A 20,302-nucleotide genomic window follows, 5' to 3' on the forward strand; every position below is an offset into this window, starting at 1 on the left:
CCTATATTAATTTAACCATTGAGGACATGGATGTATGTGAACTCAGATGAACGGCCAACGAGCTAATTAAACACTGTGTTGTAGACAGGTCGTTTTTAATATCTCTTAATATGACAACAAAGGCTACTTTTTTTTAAAAATTATTTATTTTTTTTATTTGCTTTTCACATACATGCACATGTTAATAAAACAAATACATCCCGCGTATTTACTTTACATGAGACATTTTAAATAGTTCCAACTGAACTGAGAAGGTGGCTACTGCGCATGTGTGACTGACAGAGATGACGACCAATCAAAACCTTCCGTTAGTAACACCGCTCCCCCCCCCGCAGAGAAGTTCCAGGAAGTTAAAAAAAACAAAAACAAAAAAAACAACCTCACTCGGAGCACCACAGCCGGTAGGTCGATGTTTCGGTTGTGTCACAGCACTAAAACTCAGCTGAAGCTGGGGGTTTTCATCCGGTAGAAACATGGCCAACAAGTGTGGTGCGGCGGAGAATAAAAACAGAAGTGACAACAGGTCGATTCACTCGGACGCCGTCGAGGAGGTTCACAACGTCCCGCTGCAGGTGATAATCAGGCCGTTTCCACCGGTGTTGGACGAGCTGAAAGTCCACAGTCTGATGGGTACAATAAAGGTAACATGACGGTTGTTTTATCTGTTCATGTGTCTGAGGGCAACCCTTGTGAATATCAGCAAAAAAAACAGATCTACATCGCTGCTCTGAATGATCAAACATTACACACGCACGTTGTTTTTGTGATGCCCCCAAAACTAATCAAATAAAAGGAGTTACTGTGTAAAAAGTACTTAAGCAGAAACTGAAGTCAGTGGTGGAAACTTTAAGTACGTGTAAGTACTGCTCTTTAGTCGGGGCGTTTCCATTTGATGCTATTTTACACTTCCACTCCGCATATTTGATTTATTTTCATTTTAAAATGAAGGTTTTGATGTAACGGGTTAACATAATGAGCTTTTCAAAATACAACACGGTGATTAAGATTAGACCAGAGCCTTTTAAACCTTTTTTTTTTTTTTTGGTTTCTGCTTGTCCTACAAAAAGAAGTGTTTATTTGGGATCACATCTTGAGATGTAGGTGAGAAGGCACCATGTGCTTGTGACGTCTTGTATTGTAAACCAGTTGTGCATGGTCCATGTCCGTTATGTCAAGAAGTAAATATAAGCTTTGATCATTGCAGTAAACTGTAGATCATGTCACGGGACAGGCAGTAAGAAGTGGCCAAATCAGCCTTTGATTTTACCCAAAAAAAAATGCGCACCTTTTATTTAAAGAAATTGCCTGGTGCTACTGTGAATAAAATTAAGTATTTGTTATGATTTAGTAATCAGATTACTTTATAAAAACAAATCTGACTAATTCAGGGACGTGCTGTGGCCCTGGATGCATTTTTGTGCAGTGACTATACTATTTGGTTTTATTAGAATATGCTCCACCTGTGCCATCTACAACAGAAAGTTAGTAATTCAATAATAACGTGTGGTCCCTGAAATGGGCCATTCTGCAAAACGAGTGTACTTTACATGTACTCGACCACTGCCTACAATGTTCTCTCAATATTTCTACAAAAGCATGTTTTTTACTCATACTGTAATTTCACCCTCATCATAACCGTGAAGTGTATCATTTATTTTTGTAATATGACAGACTCGAGCCATAAAGAGACAATATAGTGGTTGTGAGCATGTGTTCTGCTTCCTTTTCACCTTTTTTTTTTTTTTTTTTGCAATACTCTCATAATTTCTGCTCCACAGCTGTTGTATACATTGACTGACAATTTGTCTTTTCTTTCCAGGAGACCGCAGACATCAGCGTCGTTCCTCCTATTGATGTGCTCTGGATCAAAGGCAGAGAGGGGGGAAATTACTACTACTCATTCGGAGGCTGTCACAGGTTTGCTGCGTATCAGAGGTTGAACATGCCAACTATTCCAGCCAAGATCATCAGATCAAACATCTCCGACCTCAGCACTTACTTGGGAGCTTCCACGCCTGATCTGCGCTGATGCTGCAGCAGCTTGGAGGTTTGTTCTGTTTTAGTTTTGAGAGACTCGGTTTCGGGTGGATCACTCGTACAGTTGTGACTGCAGAGCAAAGGATCTACCAGCAGGGGGAAATATAACGCTTTAGTTAAACACATGACATTTGTCATTTTTAAACTGCTTTAATGTATGATTATGTTGTTGTTAGTGATACTTTTCTGCAGAGTGACTATCGATCAGTAGCTTTAACCTTCAAATTCCAGTTTTAATTGCACATAAGAAGTATATAAATATTTGTTTTCCTGCAGTTATACTCTTGTACACCTGAAAATATGACAATTAAGGGGGAATTGCATATGACTGAGTGACACTACAACAAAGATGGCTTCAGGAGATGAGGCCTTTTCACAGCAGACATTTTGACTTGCCAAAGTAGGAAAAGCACTAATAACATTACCAATGTCTCTACTATTCACACGTCTCAGTAAGCCCTGACAGTCTGACAGCGAGTAGACCTGTTACACTTATTACACAATCACCTGATCACGATTATTTGAGGTGACTGCAATTTGCAACATTTTGCGTAATCATCAGAATCATTTCATTCATTTGTGTATAAACAGCTGAATAAAACAGAAATGTCATATTTCCATTACTGTTTCCACATCATTTTTGACTGTTTGAGGTTCGACTGTCACTGTTTTCTCCCCGTTTTTTCTGCTGTGGTATAATAACGGCACGTGAGTGGAGAATTAGCGCCACCAACTGTTTATCTCGAGGCACTTAACTTCTAATGTTCGGCCTACCAAATTTCAATGAGCATCTCCTGGCATTAAAATCATTGATTTTGTGGCAAAGCCAAATATCACAACACTCCTGCGGCCACATTTTGGTTTCAGTCACAGGAGGTGATTTGAAGGATTTGCAGCAGTGAAAGTAAAATGAACAGGAAAAAGACAATGCAACTGTTAATTGCACTTATTTCAATGACAATCATCATCTAACATTTCATGATCATGACAGCTCTAACAGTGAACCAGCATGCACAAAACCAGGAGCCTGAAGCTGAAGCAGATAAATAGAATTCAGCCCGCACAAATTTTATTTACATGCTGTGACACTTAAAAAAGGCCCGTTGTATCCACCAGTGGCTTTCATTCAAGTGCACCTTTTGAGTTCCTCCCACTGAGCGCTGAGGAAGATTTAAATACTCAGTGTCTTTTGTTGAAGCTATTTCAGTCTGAAATTCAATCACAAGGTCCCTGTGGTCTTGTCTTTTTTTTTTTTTTTTTTTAAAACACTAGTTTTAATTTTAGCAATCAAATGACACAGACCTGCTTTATGTCGCAGCAGCAGAGTACGATGAGGAAATTAAATATGCTGCATGGGACACATCTTTTCAATGACTAAAAGATAAACATTCCTGTAAAAATAATATTTCATTTTGATCGGAACCTGATAAAAATGTCAGTACAGTTCTTTAGTGATATTCACCCACTTCTTTCATGCACAGTCAACTGAGATTATGTTGTTACAGACAGCACAACACGACGAGGCAATAGAAAGGAGCCTATGGACCAGATGGTTTGTCGAAGGAGTCGGGTATTTTCAGAACATCAGGCTGACAAAATGCAAGATGTTTGTCGAGTCTTGCTGAGTCTGCTCATTCCGCCTGTCACCAGTCTTTCTCTCTGGCAGAAGGAGCCCTCCGGTAACCTTGCAGTTTCTGTTTTAACATTGAAAGAGGAGACTTAGAAGCACGTCGTTCCCACTCATCCGTTCCTATTAAAACTCTCTTAAACCACGGTCACGTCAGATAAAATCCTTTTATAATTTCATGTAAAAAATAACCTGATTAATGGCTTATTCTTTAGACTGTAGTCCCAGATGCGTTTTAGAGTATTAAAGTACTAAAGCACTAACTCACAATAAATAACATGAATAATATTCTGTAAATGTCTTGCATAATGTCATGTTTGTCGTTGCTGACCTTGAGACAGTCCCCACTAAATCAAGTCGGACAGCTGCTCCCTTCCTCTGTCTTGGAGGAAGGAACTGTCGTGTTGCAGAATAATATAGGTGAACTATACGTTGAAACGAGGCCTTTCCGACATCAGGGCTTTGACAATGCGAGCTCAGAGCGGCTTGACAATCTCCCTTTGTGGCCATCGAGGAAATGAAGGGAGACCTGCAGGGGCAGCTTTTACCGACCGGCCCTAAAGGACCCTAAAATTCTCCCCTGAATCGTCGCGTGTGAGAAGATTTCCTGTAGCTCGCTCACTGTCTGGAAGTAACCATATCCTCAAAGGGGTTCTGACACGCAATACTCGTATGAAAAAATTCATTGCACCTGTTGCTCCGGGGAGCGTTTTCCATGGGTGGTTCTGCACACTTTATCTTTGAGGATTTAAAGAGATCAAGGGGATTTTGGGGGCTAAGAAGAGGAACTGTTTGAGGCTATTTAAAAAAAAAAAAAAAAAGATCTTTATTTACTTATTTATTTTTTTGTGGGAGGTGGTCGATGACTTCACTTGTTCACACGTGTGTTTGATGAGCGGCTGTTTGTTTGAAGACTCATGTTTGCTGGACTTGGGTTTCAAGCAATTTCCTGTTTCCTGGCTTAATCACCTGTAGAAGCCTGACATTGTTCAGAGAGAAGTATGTACAGTATACAGTGTGAGATTTATTTACATCGTTTGTGCCTGAAAAGGATCGTATGGATCAATATATAGCACAAAAATGATCAAAAAAGCATTATGGCAGACATTACTTGGAGCCATGTCACTGTTAACATGCTGTTTTTGCTGTTAAAGAAATTAACTTGTGACATTTCCTTTATGTTTACAAACCTTTCATGATATTTTTTTAATGCCTTTTTTTTTCACCTAATTAGGATTTGATTTCCTCTTTTTTTCCTGTATAGTTTCTCTCAAACCACATCAGAGTAAAAAACCCAAAATTTAACACATGAATCTAAAGGAGACTATTTTTGTAACAAATGACAGTGACTAATGATTGAAGAATATAAAACGAAGCTTATTGATATTAAAATTGGTCTTTTTTTTTGATATGCAAAGAGTCAAAATTGTTCTGACAGTACTGCCAAAACATTCTTACTTTTTTTTTAGGCTATTTTGAGGGTCCCCTTGAGGATTTGGGGCTCTGAACAGCACCTCAGTTTGTGAACAAGATTTTATATGTCGATTTTTATAATTGTAAGGACTCGAACAAGGGACATGGCAGACCTTCAAAGTAAAAGGACTGTTAAAATCATTTCAAAGGACTGATTAAGGATATTAGAAGACATCATTTATCTGCAACTCAGTAATTATTTGTGTCAAAAAATGAGTTATATTTCATATATGGCTGTCGGGGTGAGGTTGACCAAGGAATGAATGGCCTTTGGTCCTTTTCTGATTTTCATTCATGTCTGCAGCAGCCAACCATGAGTCATCCTGGATTCACCTAAAAACAAAGTGAAGATATCTTTCACCTTTACTTTGGTTGATACAGTCAGGAACACTCGTCTGCACCGTACAGTAGTTTACAAAATAATAAGGCTTAAGCGCTAAAATCTAGAACATGTTAAAAGGGATAAATGTTCCAGTTGTTTAGAATCTCAACTGAAAACTATAATTTACCAGCCTGCATTAATATGTTTTTAATGTGATTCTCTTCTATCACTATAAAGTGATCAATCTCTGTCTATAAAAATGCCCCAGTGGCCTAATTAAACTGCCAAGACCCTTACAAAGTTGATTCTGGAGGTCTCCTGTGGAGTTCTTCCACGTCTAAAACGAAGCTGAAAAACGATCTCTGGTTAGCCAGCTCACCCATTTGTTCCACTTGGGGAGGCTTTACAGCCAAATCCTCTTGAAAGAGTTTGAGGTCTTAGGTGTTTGGGTGGACGAGGACTTCTCACAGCTTCCTATCCGGAATTCCTTCAGACTACTGGTGGCTGCAAGCGTGTAATTTGTGCCAGATTTGCAATGCTGTATACACCCTATGACCTCACCACAGAGACACATTGTGTGTAAACCTTCCTCTCTGTGTAAGCTTTGTGAACGTATACATGTAGTATAACAGCAATGGGTTCTATTTCTCAGCTTCAGAGGTGTAACGTGGCTCTGTTGAAGCCGACACTTGCAGGGACATTTGCACTGATTGGCCCTGCAAGCAGATAGTAATAAAAGACAGCCTGACTCATTAGAGTGCCTTCTATCTGGTTGATTTTCAGGCTCTTCACACAGGCTTTGCCCTCTCACTGTCACTGCCTTGACGTCGGTTGGAGTCCAACGTGTCTGCTGTGACATCGTTAAATCTGTGACATCATTAAATTTAACAGAGGCGCAGCAGCCAGAGGGAAAATGTGGGGTGAAACAGGACTTTTTTTGTTTTCTAACAGAGCGATGGGTCTTGTGCGCTTGCTCTGCGCTGTTTGCATTCATAAGGCCAGGATGGGAATGTCTCACCAGACACCACATGAAAAAACACTCAGTGTAGTGTCAAATACAGAGAGGATTATCTGGTGGTTGTAGGAATAATCAGCATTGTGAGACAACCACGATGGCTTTAAATAAAGAATCTGAATACTTTCTCATTCATTGGGCCCCGCCTACATGTTCTGTTCGTCCTTGACACAAATATCTCATAAAATCAGACAGTGACTAAACCATAATGCCATTTGAAAGACCCGCCCATGTGTTTCTGGATGAGGTCAAATATGTTGTGTTCAAGCCTGTAAAATTAAACTTTACCTCAACCATTTTTCTTTGCAACGCTTGACCATAACCTTCACTACGGATGGAAACACACCAAAAAAAAATTGTAACGGGCCTCTCAAATCCTGTAATAAGACCATCAATGAGTGAGTCCCATCTGTCAATACTTTCCATTTTCTCCTGCCTGCATGTGATTCTCAGTCCCAAGCCAATTCACTCCAAAGGAAGATGTGCATTTTTAAAAAACGGGTCGGTCACAATTACATGATTTCATTTCAAAATATCCTTAAAACACCTGAACGTTGTAGTTTTCCAGCCAACATTTCTAAACAGGACTGCATACTGTATTTGTTGGGCCCAATGTTCGGGTGCATATTTAGTGTTAAACTGAGTATTTAGCACAGCAGGACAGTGTGTGTGGGATCTGCTCAAAATAGCCCGTTGATTGCAATAAAGGAACATGTCACAGGGTGCAACAATGTTGGACACACTGATGTGTTTTTAATAGCTTTTGGACAACAATGGAGACATGTCTCAGAGGAATTAACGATATCTGCGTATACACACGTAATACTTGTTAGTTGAATGTAGTCTTTGATTTAAATCTCGCCAGGGGATTTGGTGTCAGTAATACAAATGCTGAATATCATCAGATTTGCCCTTCAAAGTGGCATAAATTAGATTTCTTGCCGCAGCAGCAGATGACACCAGGTAAATATGATGCAGTCATCACTTCTCTCTGCTTGATGCATCTTTGCCATTTGGTGACTATAAAACCCAATAAAGCAGCGGCTGCTCCACCTCAGCAGCTCCTGAGTAAAACATAACTATCAGCTCTGCCACACTTAACAAAGGGTTTTTGTCTTTTTTTCCGATAGTGAAATTAATTACTAGAAAACATAAAAATATTCAACTTCATAAGAGGCTTCTGGACCTCTCAACGGTTTCTCTGTACTCAATAGGAGTTCAGTGTGGTGATGTCTTAATAAATCAAAGCATCTGCAAACACTGACAAATCTGTGAAATTGTACTTGGGCACATTTGTACATGCTGCTGTTGCACAAGTGCATCATTATAGTTTAGCATGTTAGCATGCAAAGATTTGCTAAACAGCCCTTGGTGTGAAGTTCAGTTGAGGCTGATGGGAAACTCATTCGATTTTGTTTATCGATTTGGGAAATTAAAAATTTGACCTGATGCTGCTTGACAAAAAGTCACTTGATCACAGGTTTAACTTTAACCCGGAGACTCTCAACTGGTGAGTCATAACCCCAAAGTGGGTCATGGGGCGCTAGAGAAACATCACAATTGTCTATTGTTTTAAGGGTTCATCCTCTGGCTAGCAGGGATATCAACCCAATAGTAGTTGAAACTATTATGTGGGGATCACAAAATTTTGTGGGCTTCATCCTCCAAGAACCAGTGATTGTATAGACCAAGATTTGTGCCAGTCTATCTAAAAGTTGTCAATATATTTAACTCGCATGTCAGATTATCACCAGACTCACTAGGATTCAAATTCTGGGTGCCAAGAAACGCTGTGTTTTATAACGTGACGATTTAGAGTATTGGAGTAAGTTTGACCTGCCGGTGGCGCCAGAGAAAAGTCAGGGTTGTTGTTTGTTTTAAAGGTAGATCTTCTGGCCAGCAGAGATATCTGTACCAAACTTTATGGCAATCAATCCAATAGTTGTCAAGACATTATTCTACAAGCACTAGTTGAAAAGTCAGGGGATCACAACATTTTTTAGGATTCATCCTCTGAGAACCATGAATGTATGTAACAAATTTGGTGGCGGTCCATCCAAAAGTTTTCAAGATATCTAACTCAATCAAAAGTCAGATTATCACCAGAGTATTTAGAATTCATCCTCTGGGTGCCATGAAGGGCTATATATCTCAAGAGATGTGAAAATTTGAGGAATTAAAAGTTTGACCTGCAGGCGGTGCTAGAGAATAGTAACAATTGTCAGATATTTCAAAGACTCATCTTGTGGCCAGCAGGAATATCTGTACCAAACTTTACTACAATCAATCAATTTGTTTCACTACAATTTCACATTTCAGTACAAGCCCTTTAGTTGAAAAGTCTGAGGATCGCCAAATTTCATAGGATTCATCCTCTGAGAACCATGAATGTGTTGACCAAATTTTGTGGCAGTCCATCTTGTAAAGTGATGGACTCGCCATCAACAGATTAGCAAAGCACGCAGCAGTGTAGACACATAAAAATTTCCTCTGTGGCTTAGACAGAGCTGCTGTTCTCGGATATGTGAATGAATCGCAACACGAATCTCAGCAGGTGGAAAATCCAACAAACTCTCACCTCATCACTACGGAAAACGGATCTACTTCTTCCGGACGAGCATTTCACAGTTTCTTAAAATTAGCGGGTCCTTCTGCGAAAGCTTTAACTTCTGTCTTCGGTGCTCATTCAAAATACTCAAGCACAGTCACACAACACAAACTTGTGTACTGCTTAGAGTACACGCTGCTTCTCACACCCCACAAGGACACGTAGAAAAAGACTTAACGATGAATTTAATTAACCAGACAGCAACAGAGTGTGTAAGACTCCCAAACATAATTTGTTGGTTTATAGTTTGAGAGGATTTGTTGACCTTTAATGTGTTATTACTGCATCATCAGATGTAACTAATTAAAATCAGTTTGTGTATCTTTCATTGCTCATAATACTTTTAATTAATTTAGGTGAAGTTAAATCTCTGCCGAGACCACCTGATTCCTGCAGACTGAAGTATTCACGCAGCCTCTGGCTCGGCAGAGTCCCGTGTTTGCTTCGCGTCCTTCGGCAGACCTCGGAGCTCCTGCTGCAGACAGTTTAGGTGTCTGATGTCCGACTGTTGTTGCAGCTGAGGCACATTGAAGTGGCTCAATGTGCTGCCGGCTTGTGTCTGCTGATGTGGCTTGGAGGGACTAAATCATCCATTTGCCACCGCTTTGTTTTCTTGAACTCAGGGCAGCAGGCAAATAAATCCTCGTCATTCCAGGATCATCTGTTCAATGTTTATTTACTCACACTTAACTCTCTCCTGCTGCCTGACCTGTGATCCTCAGTGGGAGCCCAAAGCAGCTTTTAATGTGGGACATAACAGTAGCATTGTTTACTCTTAACTGTCTCAGCCTGTTTGGTGCTGTGAAATAATACAAATTTCAAAAAAATATATTTAAATAGCCTGAAAGAAGTTCTTAAATTTGACATTTGAGAGTTGGAAAGGCAAATAAATGTACACACATTTGCGGCACATTTATTTTGAGAGATTTGTAAAGATGAAGGTTTGTGGTGAAATTAAGTAAATCTGTTTTTTGCCTGAACCAACCAGCCAACAAAAACAGAGCTCAGCGGGTGGCAGAACAGTAAACATGTCAGACTAAGACAAGACAGTTAACTGTAAAATAACTGGAAAGCAAACATTAGTCCCTAAATGCCCTTAAAATACTCCAATTTCCAAATTATACAACTTTCAACTTCTACTTAACTACATTTTAATGACAGATATAATTAGACATGGTTGTTTTTTTTAGTCCATTACCTTTATTTGGCTGCTGTAGTTGTTTTTTACATTCAAATCACAATCAGTTCATTAAAAAAGATGCTTTTTTTTTTTAAAGACTAAATGACCCATTTTATAGTTAAAAAAATATTTGTCCACCTAAAAAAAAAATTGAGATTCCACTTAATACCTTGAGATTCCACTTAATACCTTAATACCAAAAATCTGAATAATGCTATAAGACATATTCACTACTTTTGATTTATTACTTTTATAATAAACTGCCAGGTGAGCAAATTAATCCCTAAACACTTTACATTATGGTAAATAATGATAACTAAAAGACTAAAAACACATTGTCAATGTTTCTTAAATATTCCTGGTGGTGACACTCTGTTTGTGTGTTTCCAGTAGTCTCTTTATCTTCTAACTGTAAAACTTAAATGGTTTATAACAGTTTAGCGTGGTCCAGATGAGTTATTGGAGACTTTTCACTGGAGAGGCTACTGTAAATCTTCTCTGCCGGCAGCTCCTCCCATCCAGCTATAAGAGCCCAGCTGACCAGGTAGTCCGGGTCCATCCTTAACCAGGCCAACCCAAACTGACTCGTGGAAAGTCGGACTGCTTTATTTAAAAACGTCCTTCTTGGCAGGTGGTTGTATGTCGCAGACTCTGTGCCATGTTAGGATGTGGGATCGCTCCCTGAGTTTGTTTTCTGCGTGACTGTGCCGCGGATCAGCAGCAGGGACTGTAACTTTGAACGATGACTTTTGCCATGCTGCGGCCTGTGGCGACGCACTTGATCTATTCGGATTTCACTGTCACGTCCGAGGACGATGAGAACCGCAGCGAGAGCGACGGTAGCTCCGAGCAGAGTTACTGCGGCTCCTCCGAGAAACGCAGACGGATTTCACGTCAACTGGACGGAGACTCCCCGGTGGTCATCAAACAGAGGACCGCAGCGAACGCCAGGGAGAGAGGCAGGACGCAGAGCGTCAACACCGCATTCACAGCCCTTCGGACTCTCATACCCACCGAGCCGGTGGACAGAAAGCTCTCCAAGATTGAAACTCTTCGACTGGCATCCAGCTATATTTCCCATCTGGCCAACGTGCTCCTCATTGGAGACGGCGGCGCTGATGGACAGCCGTGCCTCGTCCATGCGCAAGGAGAGAGCGGGGCGAAGCAGCCGCGGACCATCTGCACCTTCTGTCTGAGCAACCAGAGAAAAGGGGTAAATGTTGTTTTATATCTCCATAGGCAAACAAAAAAAAAACGTAAACACAACCGTTGGTTTAAATAAGAACAAGTATAACGATTTATCAGCTCTGATCCCAGACGAATTTTGTTGGCCCTAATCCTGCAGGTTTATGTCTGATGAAGCATCAATTTTACCTTTAAATAATTTCTGTCTTGCTCTATTTTTTTTTTTATCTGTCTTTCTGTGAGCTTTAAAAGCACTTTTTCCGCACTGCACGTGTCTTGGCGCTCGCGTTACTTTCGCTGGCACAACGTGTGATAGACAGCTCCCCTGTGCATTGGGAAATCATTTGACACCGAATGGATACGTTGAAAGAAAAAAACAAAAACTGTTGATTTTGTAGAAACCAGGTTATTTCCTGATTTACAATAAGGCCTACATCTGGTGCAGATAAATTACATGTTGTTGCATCTTTAAATGACTGAGACGTTTCTTTCTTTTCAGATAAAGGATGGGAAAGACTGTTTGAAAATGCGAGGGCTGGGTCCGCTGCGAATGAGACGCTGACTGAAGACCAGCGAATGATTAGCAACCTGAAAATCCTCAAAGACTTTCTCAGGGAAGAGTCAGAGCTGGTTTTGCAGAGCGCACACACACATGCTGGATGATGGAACCAAAGAAGAGACTATTTATACTTTCAAAGATGCAGTGCATTTGTTTGAAACCTGTGAGTTTTCGTCTTTTTCTTTTGGGCAAAAGTTTTTAATAAATATATTTTATCTAAATAAAAAGCCATTTTTTTCCTTTTTATTCCCAGTTTTGATAGAACCAGATTTTGCCCCGTGACAGAAAGGAACACAATTTATTTACTCATGACTCCATTCTTCAGGGATAGTAAAATATAAACTATTAATATCTTTTCCAACAATCTTTTGAAACCTTTCCTTTTTTTTTACTGTAGGTGGCATTTATTGAAAGAAAAAAAAGACTGCTCTTAATGCAAACATTCAAATATCTATGAAAAGATTTAAAATTTCTCTGTTTAAACAAATTTTAATTCCATATTTATCTTCTCCATTTGCAAACAGATCCTAATCCCCAGTTTAGAGGTTTATGTCTTTGAAAAAAGATTTCTCACATGCACACACACACACACACACACACACACACACACACACACACACATTTCCATGTAATGTTGCCAAGACGTTGTTTATGCAGCCTGCGGAGTCGCAGCAGAAGGTTCGGGGTTTCCGGTGTCATTGCCTGGTGTATTTTTCCCAAATCTCACGATCGGTGTTTTTTTGAAGTCTGTTATCGATTAGTCACGGCAAATAGTAGCTCACACTCTGTTCAGAGCCCCCAACACAGCTGTTGGTATGTCACAGGGATAAATCACTGCTGTGGGCCCATTGGACAGGGAGAGATGGGGTGAGAGGTCAGAGGTCACCTTGGAGCGCTGAAGTGAAGCCTTGTTGACATGTAATTATGGCAAATGACGGCAAATATAATGTTGGTGCAGATCGGGATGTTAACTTGTATTTTGTCATGTCATTTTTTATCAGTAGTTTAGCGTCAGCGGCTAAAATTTCACTCTGAATGTGATATTCAGACTTCCAGTCATCATGACAGATAATTACTTTTTTTTCTTTTTTTTTCCCTTGCAGTCAGCTGCAAAACATTATTAATTTTCTCTAGCAGTTTTTACGTTTTCTTGCAACAGCAGAGCCAATTCAGACACTTTTCACTGGAAAGCATTAACGGTTGAGAAATCAGGCTGCAGCCCAGTCTCTGTGGGCTTCTCTCTCCTCCAGTCTGAAAAAAGCCCCTCCAGTGAATGCTCTAACAGGCCGATTGCAGCTGAGACACACAGACAGCTGAGCCGAGTTCCTGTCTGGCATCGCTTTGAATAAGACTGCAAACTTAGCCCCTCGAAATGGCAGAGGAAGGCTCCCCGGTGGCACAGGGGGCTGTATGGGAAGTGAATTTTAAGGCAGTTAAAGGTGCATGCTGGGGGTTGGAGCTTCCCTCCCTCCTCCCTCCCCCACCTGCCCTGTCAGGCGAAGTCGAATTTGTCCTCCATGCTCAGGGACCGGGGCCTCCTCAAATGGCTCCCCGAGGCTCCCCCCGGCAGGAAGATGTCACGTAGGCAGAGGAAGGGAAAACAACACTCGGCCGACCTCTCTGAGGAACTCTCTGTGCGGTGGGCTTTGGGTCATCGCCAGTCTTGACATCATCCGGCGCTGGGACCCAGATGTACAGCTCTCCGGTGGTGCTTCTCAGACCGAGCGAATCAAATAGTGACTTTTCAACAAAATCTGGAGACTTTTTTTTTTTTAAACAGAATGACAGGTTACAAATTGATGGCGGAGACCATCAGAAGAGATGGAGGGGAAAAAGAAGAGAAAGCAGCTGAGATCAGAGGAGATCTGTTTAAGATGTCTGACAGGCGGTGGTCCAGAGGATCCACCTGGAGACCAGTGAGAAGGTTTACTGCTTCACTTTGGTGAGTTTTTCCTCTTTTCTCGGATGCTCGCATCTCTAAATCCCAACAGAGATTTTGTGAAGGAGGAATTTCAGCGGAGATGAAATGAAGCTAGACGGCACCTCCTCCTCATCCTTCTCCTCATCCTTCAGCCAGTTCTGTGACCTGAGATGAAAAATGACCTCAATAGTCGGAGCCCTGTTATTTTGTGAAATATATAGAAACAGAAAAAAACAAGAATGAAACAATTGTTACTTCTTTTTCTACTACATCTTGTCATTTCTTCACCTCACTTGTAACTTGTTATTATACCGAGACAAAAAAGAGAGAAAGAGATGGTTTAACATTTGACCCAGTTTAACTGGTTTAAAATTTGACCGACTGTTTATTTGACAGTAAATTGTTATGATAGTCACTTTATATCAAGTTAAATAAAACAGCTTGCAAAACCTGCAATGAAGAGGCAATTTAAAAAAAATGTTATATCTGAGTTTTATTTGTTGATTTATTATGGTACACAACATGTGTTAATTGATTTTTTTTATTTTTTTTATTTCAAGGCAGTAATAGTTTCTTTTATCATGACTATTCTGCCTTAAAGAGCGACCAGCTTCACAGTTTGGGTACCGGACTGTGTCAACTGGTTAATTAACCCTGTTTTAGTATTATCTTTCTATATTACTGATGTGTTATATTCCTACTAAAATAGGGTTAGTTTGAACTCAGGTGTAAACTTGTCATATCATTACATAAAACATTTGCATATGACAAACTGCAAAGAATATTTTCCTATTAAATCATCTTGTATATTTAAAAATTGCTTGAGCATAACAATCGGTTATATACGTATTGTCTGTTTTGCTTTCAGGAGAGGATGGATAGATTTATCAGAATATATCAAAACGTTTTGGAGCTGCAAACAGTTCAAATGACCAAAAGACACTGAAAACTACTTTTACTCAACCAGTTTATTACAGAAACATTCGCCCAGTCTGCCAACACGAGTCAAAACAACCTCTTTTCTTCATTTGTTTCTTATCTATCAGTTACTAAACACAGTAGTGTTGTTTTTATATTATATCGATCCAATTTAGGTCAATTTTAACCCGATAATTGTTAACAAATCAAACAGAACAACAGCAACACATTTTATGAGGATGTTTCGATGTGTGTTACAGGACTTTGTAGAAAAATGCAAAAATAAAGTTAAATTGTACAATAAAGACCTAAAAAATGTTGAGTAAAATGTGTTTCTTTATGTTTTCCCGTTGGGAAGCTCAGTGCATTACATTGTGCAGCTTAATGTTTTTGCCCCTGTCTTTAGACAGAATTATTTATAAAGGAAAGTAGTGGAGACTGACATAATGTGTTCATGCTGAATGACAGTTATGTGATCTAAACACACTGAAGAAGAAGAAGCAATCCCATTTAGGAAGCGCACTTTAATGAATCCTGTTGAGCAACATCTCCGTGAAAAACACCGTTATAGATGAAACACAAATCACTGGTCTGACAGCTCAAACGTGTTCCTGTCTTTGCCTCAACAACAGAAGAGGAAAAAAGGAAAGTTAAAATAGATGATCCAGAAACAGGAAGGATGTAAAGCATTTTTTCAGCATCATCTGGGAGCACAGTCCCGATTCCCAGATGGGTGCTTATCTTCTGGATTTTGTAGTCTTGCCAGAGAGCAGTTGTTAGAAACCAACCTGCACATGGTAATATTTTAATAGCTTTTGCTCTCACAGAGTCTGTTTCGGCATGTTTCAAACACTCGCCGGCTGGGGAGATGGCCCCTCGCTCCACCTGCATGTCAAAGATATTAATGGTTCTGAGTCACTTTGTAGCTCAAGGCTTCCGATTTTACTGAACATGACCACTTTTTCCAACAACAAGAAGAGGAGGAGGAGGAAGTCTGTCTGCCCGGCCGTTAGCTATGCTTCTGTGGGGGAGACAAACCCATGCAAGGAGCCAGTTGTGTCTCTTCAAATCATACAAGAACAATTGTTTTCATGAGCCAGAGAGTTTGGCAAGGCCTCCAGACTGAGGGAGGATGATGGAGGGCTGTAGAGTGAATAGAACGGGTGGGTGGGGGGGGGGAGCTGGTAAAAAGGAAATCCCAGAGAAGAAATCAGGGAACAATACAGATCGTCGTAATGCTGCTCTGTTCTGTTGCAGGCTCGGACAATCAACCCCCAGCAGCCTGCCAGAGGCAGAGGTGAGAATCCAGCAACACACACTTAAAGGGGGGTTTTTGCTTCCTTAAATAACAATTGAACAGGCGGTGTGATGCAGCTCTGCAGCCTCAATTCCTTCACAAAGACAGGAATCATTTCAGCCAGTTACAGCTGCGCTCAGCAGTGCAAAACAAAGACATTATCCAGATCAAACCGGAGAAAGAAAATCATATTCTGAGTGAAGATAAAAGTGCTCATCTCCTGCAGCATGTTCATTGTTATAGATGTTTGAAGTATGTGTGTGTGTGTGGGTGTGTGTGTGTGTGAGAGAGAGAGAGAGAGAGTTAATTGAAATTAAAAAGAATGGGAATTTTTTTTTTTTGCCCACTTAGACACAGGAAACAGGCTGTAAATTCAACACTGACATATTATCATCCTCGAGCTCATAAGACTTTGTAGTCTCCGATAGCAAGTTTGTTCGTCTGTCAGGTTGTGCACAAACAGTCTAACCACACGAGCAGCTGCAGGAATTGTCAGTTGGTTCACTTCACAACCATTGCCATGAAATTTTGCACACACACACTCAGAGGATGAAGCCCGTAGGAGGTGGTCATCTTCTGTTTGTTTTCCTCTGTCTCCACCATGACCTGCTTTTTAGAGAAATTTCTCGACAAACCGTCCAAAATGAGGCCATCAAAATGTGGCGCTGACATTCACGTTACCTTCAGAAAGGATCGTGAGAACTTTGGTGATTTCCTGACTTTTCATTCAGGTCAAAGTATTAATTTGTCTAAGATTTTATTTTATGATAAAATATCAGCACTAAGCGCTAATAATATTCCCATCATCATCTGCTGCACTTTGTGTTCATTGCTAATTAGCAAATGTCAGCATGCTGACTCACTGGCCACCGAACGTGAACATGTTAGCACGTTGACATTAGCGTTTAGTTGAAGGTGCTCTATGAAGCTGTCCGACTCTCCGACAAGCAATTCAGACTCAATAAGACATACAACGAGCTTCACTCAGGTTTTTTTTTTTTTTTTTTACTTTTTCATCAACAACAGCTGCCTGTTGTGGCTGAGACTGAAGCTGTGAAAGTGAATTAAAATAGAAAAGCTGCAGGGCCTTCCTTCCTTCGCATTATCAATAATTTATCCCAAAAAATAGTGTTGTTTTACAAGATTCATCATCAGTTCTCTTTTCCCACAGAAAACATTCAGAACAAATGTCAACTATATCCCCTCTTTGAGGAATTTGACCTCCTCCCCTCTAATCAGAGATACAGATTTCCTCAATTTAAGTGCAACAGGCTCAAGTTTTTCCACATAAAAAACAATCAAAATACCATCATATAATGTATCTTATAGCTGTTCTTGTTGTTGGAGCTTTTTTTCGCCCACACGAACCCTTTATTGTTCTCTGTATGTCTTTAACTGTCTTTTTGCATTTTTATTGTGTTTATGTTTTTATGCTTCCTTGTTGCCAAAACGAGTTTCTTCTTGTGGGACAATAAAGATTGTATGAACTGAACTACGAAGGATTTGATTGGTCTTAATTTGAGTCTGTGGATATTTAATCACCATTTCAGCAACAATAAAATTCCGGGAGTAAATAAAAACGTTGCGTATTTCATCTCAAAATATAATCTTTCCTCTTGGCCAGCACAGAAACACGGGTACTGTTATGGTCCATCAAAGAGCTATATATCTGTCAAACCCCAGTAAACATGCACGGGCTTCATGGGAAAGTCTCAGCGTTCGGGACCTGTGGGAGAGACGGCGGAACCATTGGGATGTTTCATTTAAGCAAACAAAGCAAACAGTCAGAGGATTTCCTCAATCAGAGGCGAAAGAGTGTGCACTGAACAACCTCACTGACAGAAACATGGAGACCTGCACCAGCAGCTGGGCGTGCTAACAACCTTTGGGATTTACTGTGGCGTGCAACACCCTTTAGCTGCAGAACAGAGAGGCTGAATCAAACACACACACACACACACACACACAGCGCACATTCACTCACTCACATTTACACCAACAATTAAACCTTCAGAGAATCACGACTTTGATGCCAAAGCCTGAGCAGTTTGTGACCTTTGTGACCCCACCATTTCCTTGTGACATAGTTTTTTTTATGAATTTTAAAACTCCCTCGTGCTTGATTACGACTCTTTTCTAAGTGCACCGCTGGAATATCAGCACATCTGCAACTGAGAAGTATTTCAGAAATGTAGAGTGTCATGTTCTTGTATTTGAAGCATATTTCCCCTTTACAGAACCGCTCACAGCTGCAGTTACTGCTCTCCAAAAGGAAGTGGTGGAATTTAACTAAGTACATTTACTCAAGTACAAATTTGAATTATTTAACAAATACAGAGTATTTCCATGTTACGCAACTTTTTATTTCTAGGCCACATCTCCGAGGCAAAACTTGTACTTTTTAATCCACTCCATTTGTCTGACCGCTTTAGGTACCTTTAATTTGACAGTTATTAATACCCTTCCTGTCCAGTGAAAACCGAGTATCTCCAAATTTGGTGATTTTGAACTTAAACTTTTCTTTTTTTCATTTTCCTTTGGCGGTTGAGAAACATCTTCTACATTTTGCATTAAAAAAAACTATATGAAGACCCTCTGGGATCAACACAAAAATACATTGTCCCCAAGCGCAAATCAGAAGATTTTTTTCTTAGCTGGTTTATTTTCTAGAGATTTGCGGTTCTTACAGAACGGAAATGATACGAATAAATAATGGTTTTATGGGATATGATGCATTTTTGTAGATCAAACCAACAAACAGTTTTAAAAACAATCTAAAATAATTTTAGTAAGATATACATTAATGTAACAGTGATTTTATTAAAAAAGCATCATACAGCAAGCTGGTATCACAGCAAAGTGTGAAATAGACACGCCCGTCCACTACAGCAAAATGTGAGATAGACACGCCTGTCTAGGCGTGAAAGTTACATGTTTTCCTGTAGTAGATGAAAATGATTCCTACTGCACTCTTTGAGCCATGAGATTTACAGAAAAATGTAATTGGTTGGGGTTAGTAAACAAAAAACAACTCAAGGAAAACATCACTCTCCATATATAACAGTAAAACACTGACAGGGAGCATTTACTGCACAGTGTGTACTTTTACCCGTGATACTTTGCGTACATTTCGGTGATACTTCCATACTTATTCCTGAGTAAGGTTTTGAATGCAGGACTTTTACTTGTTGTAAAGTATTTTAACAGCGTGGTATTAGTACTTTGACTTAGGTAAACGACCTGAAATAAATAATCCTAATTTCCAGTGATGTTCTGTTGTAACATCAGTGAATTTCTCTGCTCTCGCTGTGCCAGCTGCTGCTGCTGCTCCTGCTGCCGCTGTGGAATGAGGCATTGTTCAATGCAGATGGTGGAATCCAAAGACCTCATTCTTCCCTTTTCCATAAAGTCAGTCTGCTATTAATAACAATATATCAACCTTTTTTGTCAACAAGAGCGACACATACAAATAATATGGTTGAAGGGAGACAATGGGGAATTCCCTGTGATAAAAACAACAGGATGAGCTGGACTCATAAGAGTGTGTGTGTGTGTGTGTGTGTGTGTGTGTGTGTGTGTGTGTGTGTGTGTGTGTCAGACTGATGAGCGCGTCCTACATTTAAGACAGTCAACCTTTTGAACATCTAAAATATTTTACATCCTTCCTTTTGGTCAGAGGTTTCCCAAAAAATTAATTGTAACAATATAATTAAAAAAAAGTGCAATAAACTGATTTTATTCAAACACACATGAGCCTCCCAGTTCCATACATAGACTTTATGTTATCCTGTGCTACCGTACTTATCCTTACCCTTACTAGTTGTAGTGATTTTAGTATATTTTGTACTGTACGTATTGGATTACGTTGCACAAAAACCATGTGTTTAGTTTTAGGGAAAGATCGAGTTTGGGTTAAAATCAGGGATTTTACAAGAGGAACGTTACGTATGTCTCATAAGTTAAATAACATACATTAAGTAAGCTGAATACGTTAGGGTATGTATGTAACATGAAAGAAATCCAAGTTGACTTTTGCTTTCTCATAGACTTGAGGCAAAAGCCCTGTTTTTTTGTTTCTTCCATCCAACCACCTACAAGTGCTTCCCTTTTTTTTTACTGCAGCACTCGTTGTACTTTGTCACATGACCTCCGTCACATGA

The 20,302-nt window shown here is 40.0% G+C and overlaps 2 protein-coding genes across 4 annotated transcripts; both read left to right on the plus strand.

Annotated features, from left to right (window-relative positions):
- Positions 1-374: 374 nt before the first annotated feature.
- srxn1 (sulfiredoxin 1 homolog (S. cerevisiae)) lies at positions 375-17,590 on the plus strand. 3 transcript variants are annotated; one of them, XM_069141294.1, is made up of 3 exons: positions 375-641; positions 1,820-2,047; positions 16,103-17,590. In XM_069141294.1, the coding sequence occupies exons 1-2, from the start codon at positions 474-476 to the stop codon at positions 2,027-2,029; spliced, it is 378 nt and encodes a 125-aa protein (XP_068997395.1). In that variant the 5' UTR covers positions 375-473; the 3' UTR covers positions 2,030-2,047; positions 16,103-17,590. The 3 variants fall into 3 exon arrangements, with proteins under 3 accessions (XP_068997395.1, XP_068997394.1, XP_068997393.1); XM_069141293.1 differs by lacking the exon at positions 16,103-17,590 and adding an exon at positions 3,543-6,043; XM_069141292.1 differs by lacking the exon at positions 16,103-17,590 and having other exon boundaries at positions 1,820-3,062.
- Positions 2,030-12,375, plus strand: tcf15 (transcription factor 15). Its single transcript, XM_069141291.1, has 3 exons — positions 2,030-2,047; positions 10,771-11,475; positions 11,947-12,375. The coding sequence occupies exons 2-3, from the start codon at positions 11,005-11,007 to the stop codon at positions 12,007-12,009; spliced, it is 534 nt and encodes a 177-aa protein (XP_068997392.1). The 5' UTR covers positions 2,030-2,047; positions 10,771-11,004; the 3' UTR covers positions 12,010-12,375.
- Positions 17,591-20,302: the final 2,712 nt, after the last annotated feature.

The sequence above is a fragment of the Embiotoca jacksoni genome, unplaced genomic scaffold (assembly GCF_022577435.1).
Source record: "Embiotoca jacksoni isolate LCO1_2020_lvr unplaced genomic scaffold, fEmbJac1.0.p SCAF_9, whole genome shotgun sequence".
Taxonomy (NCBI): Eukaryota; Metazoa; Chordata; class Actinopteri; family Embiotocidae; genus Embiotoca; species Embiotoca jacksoni.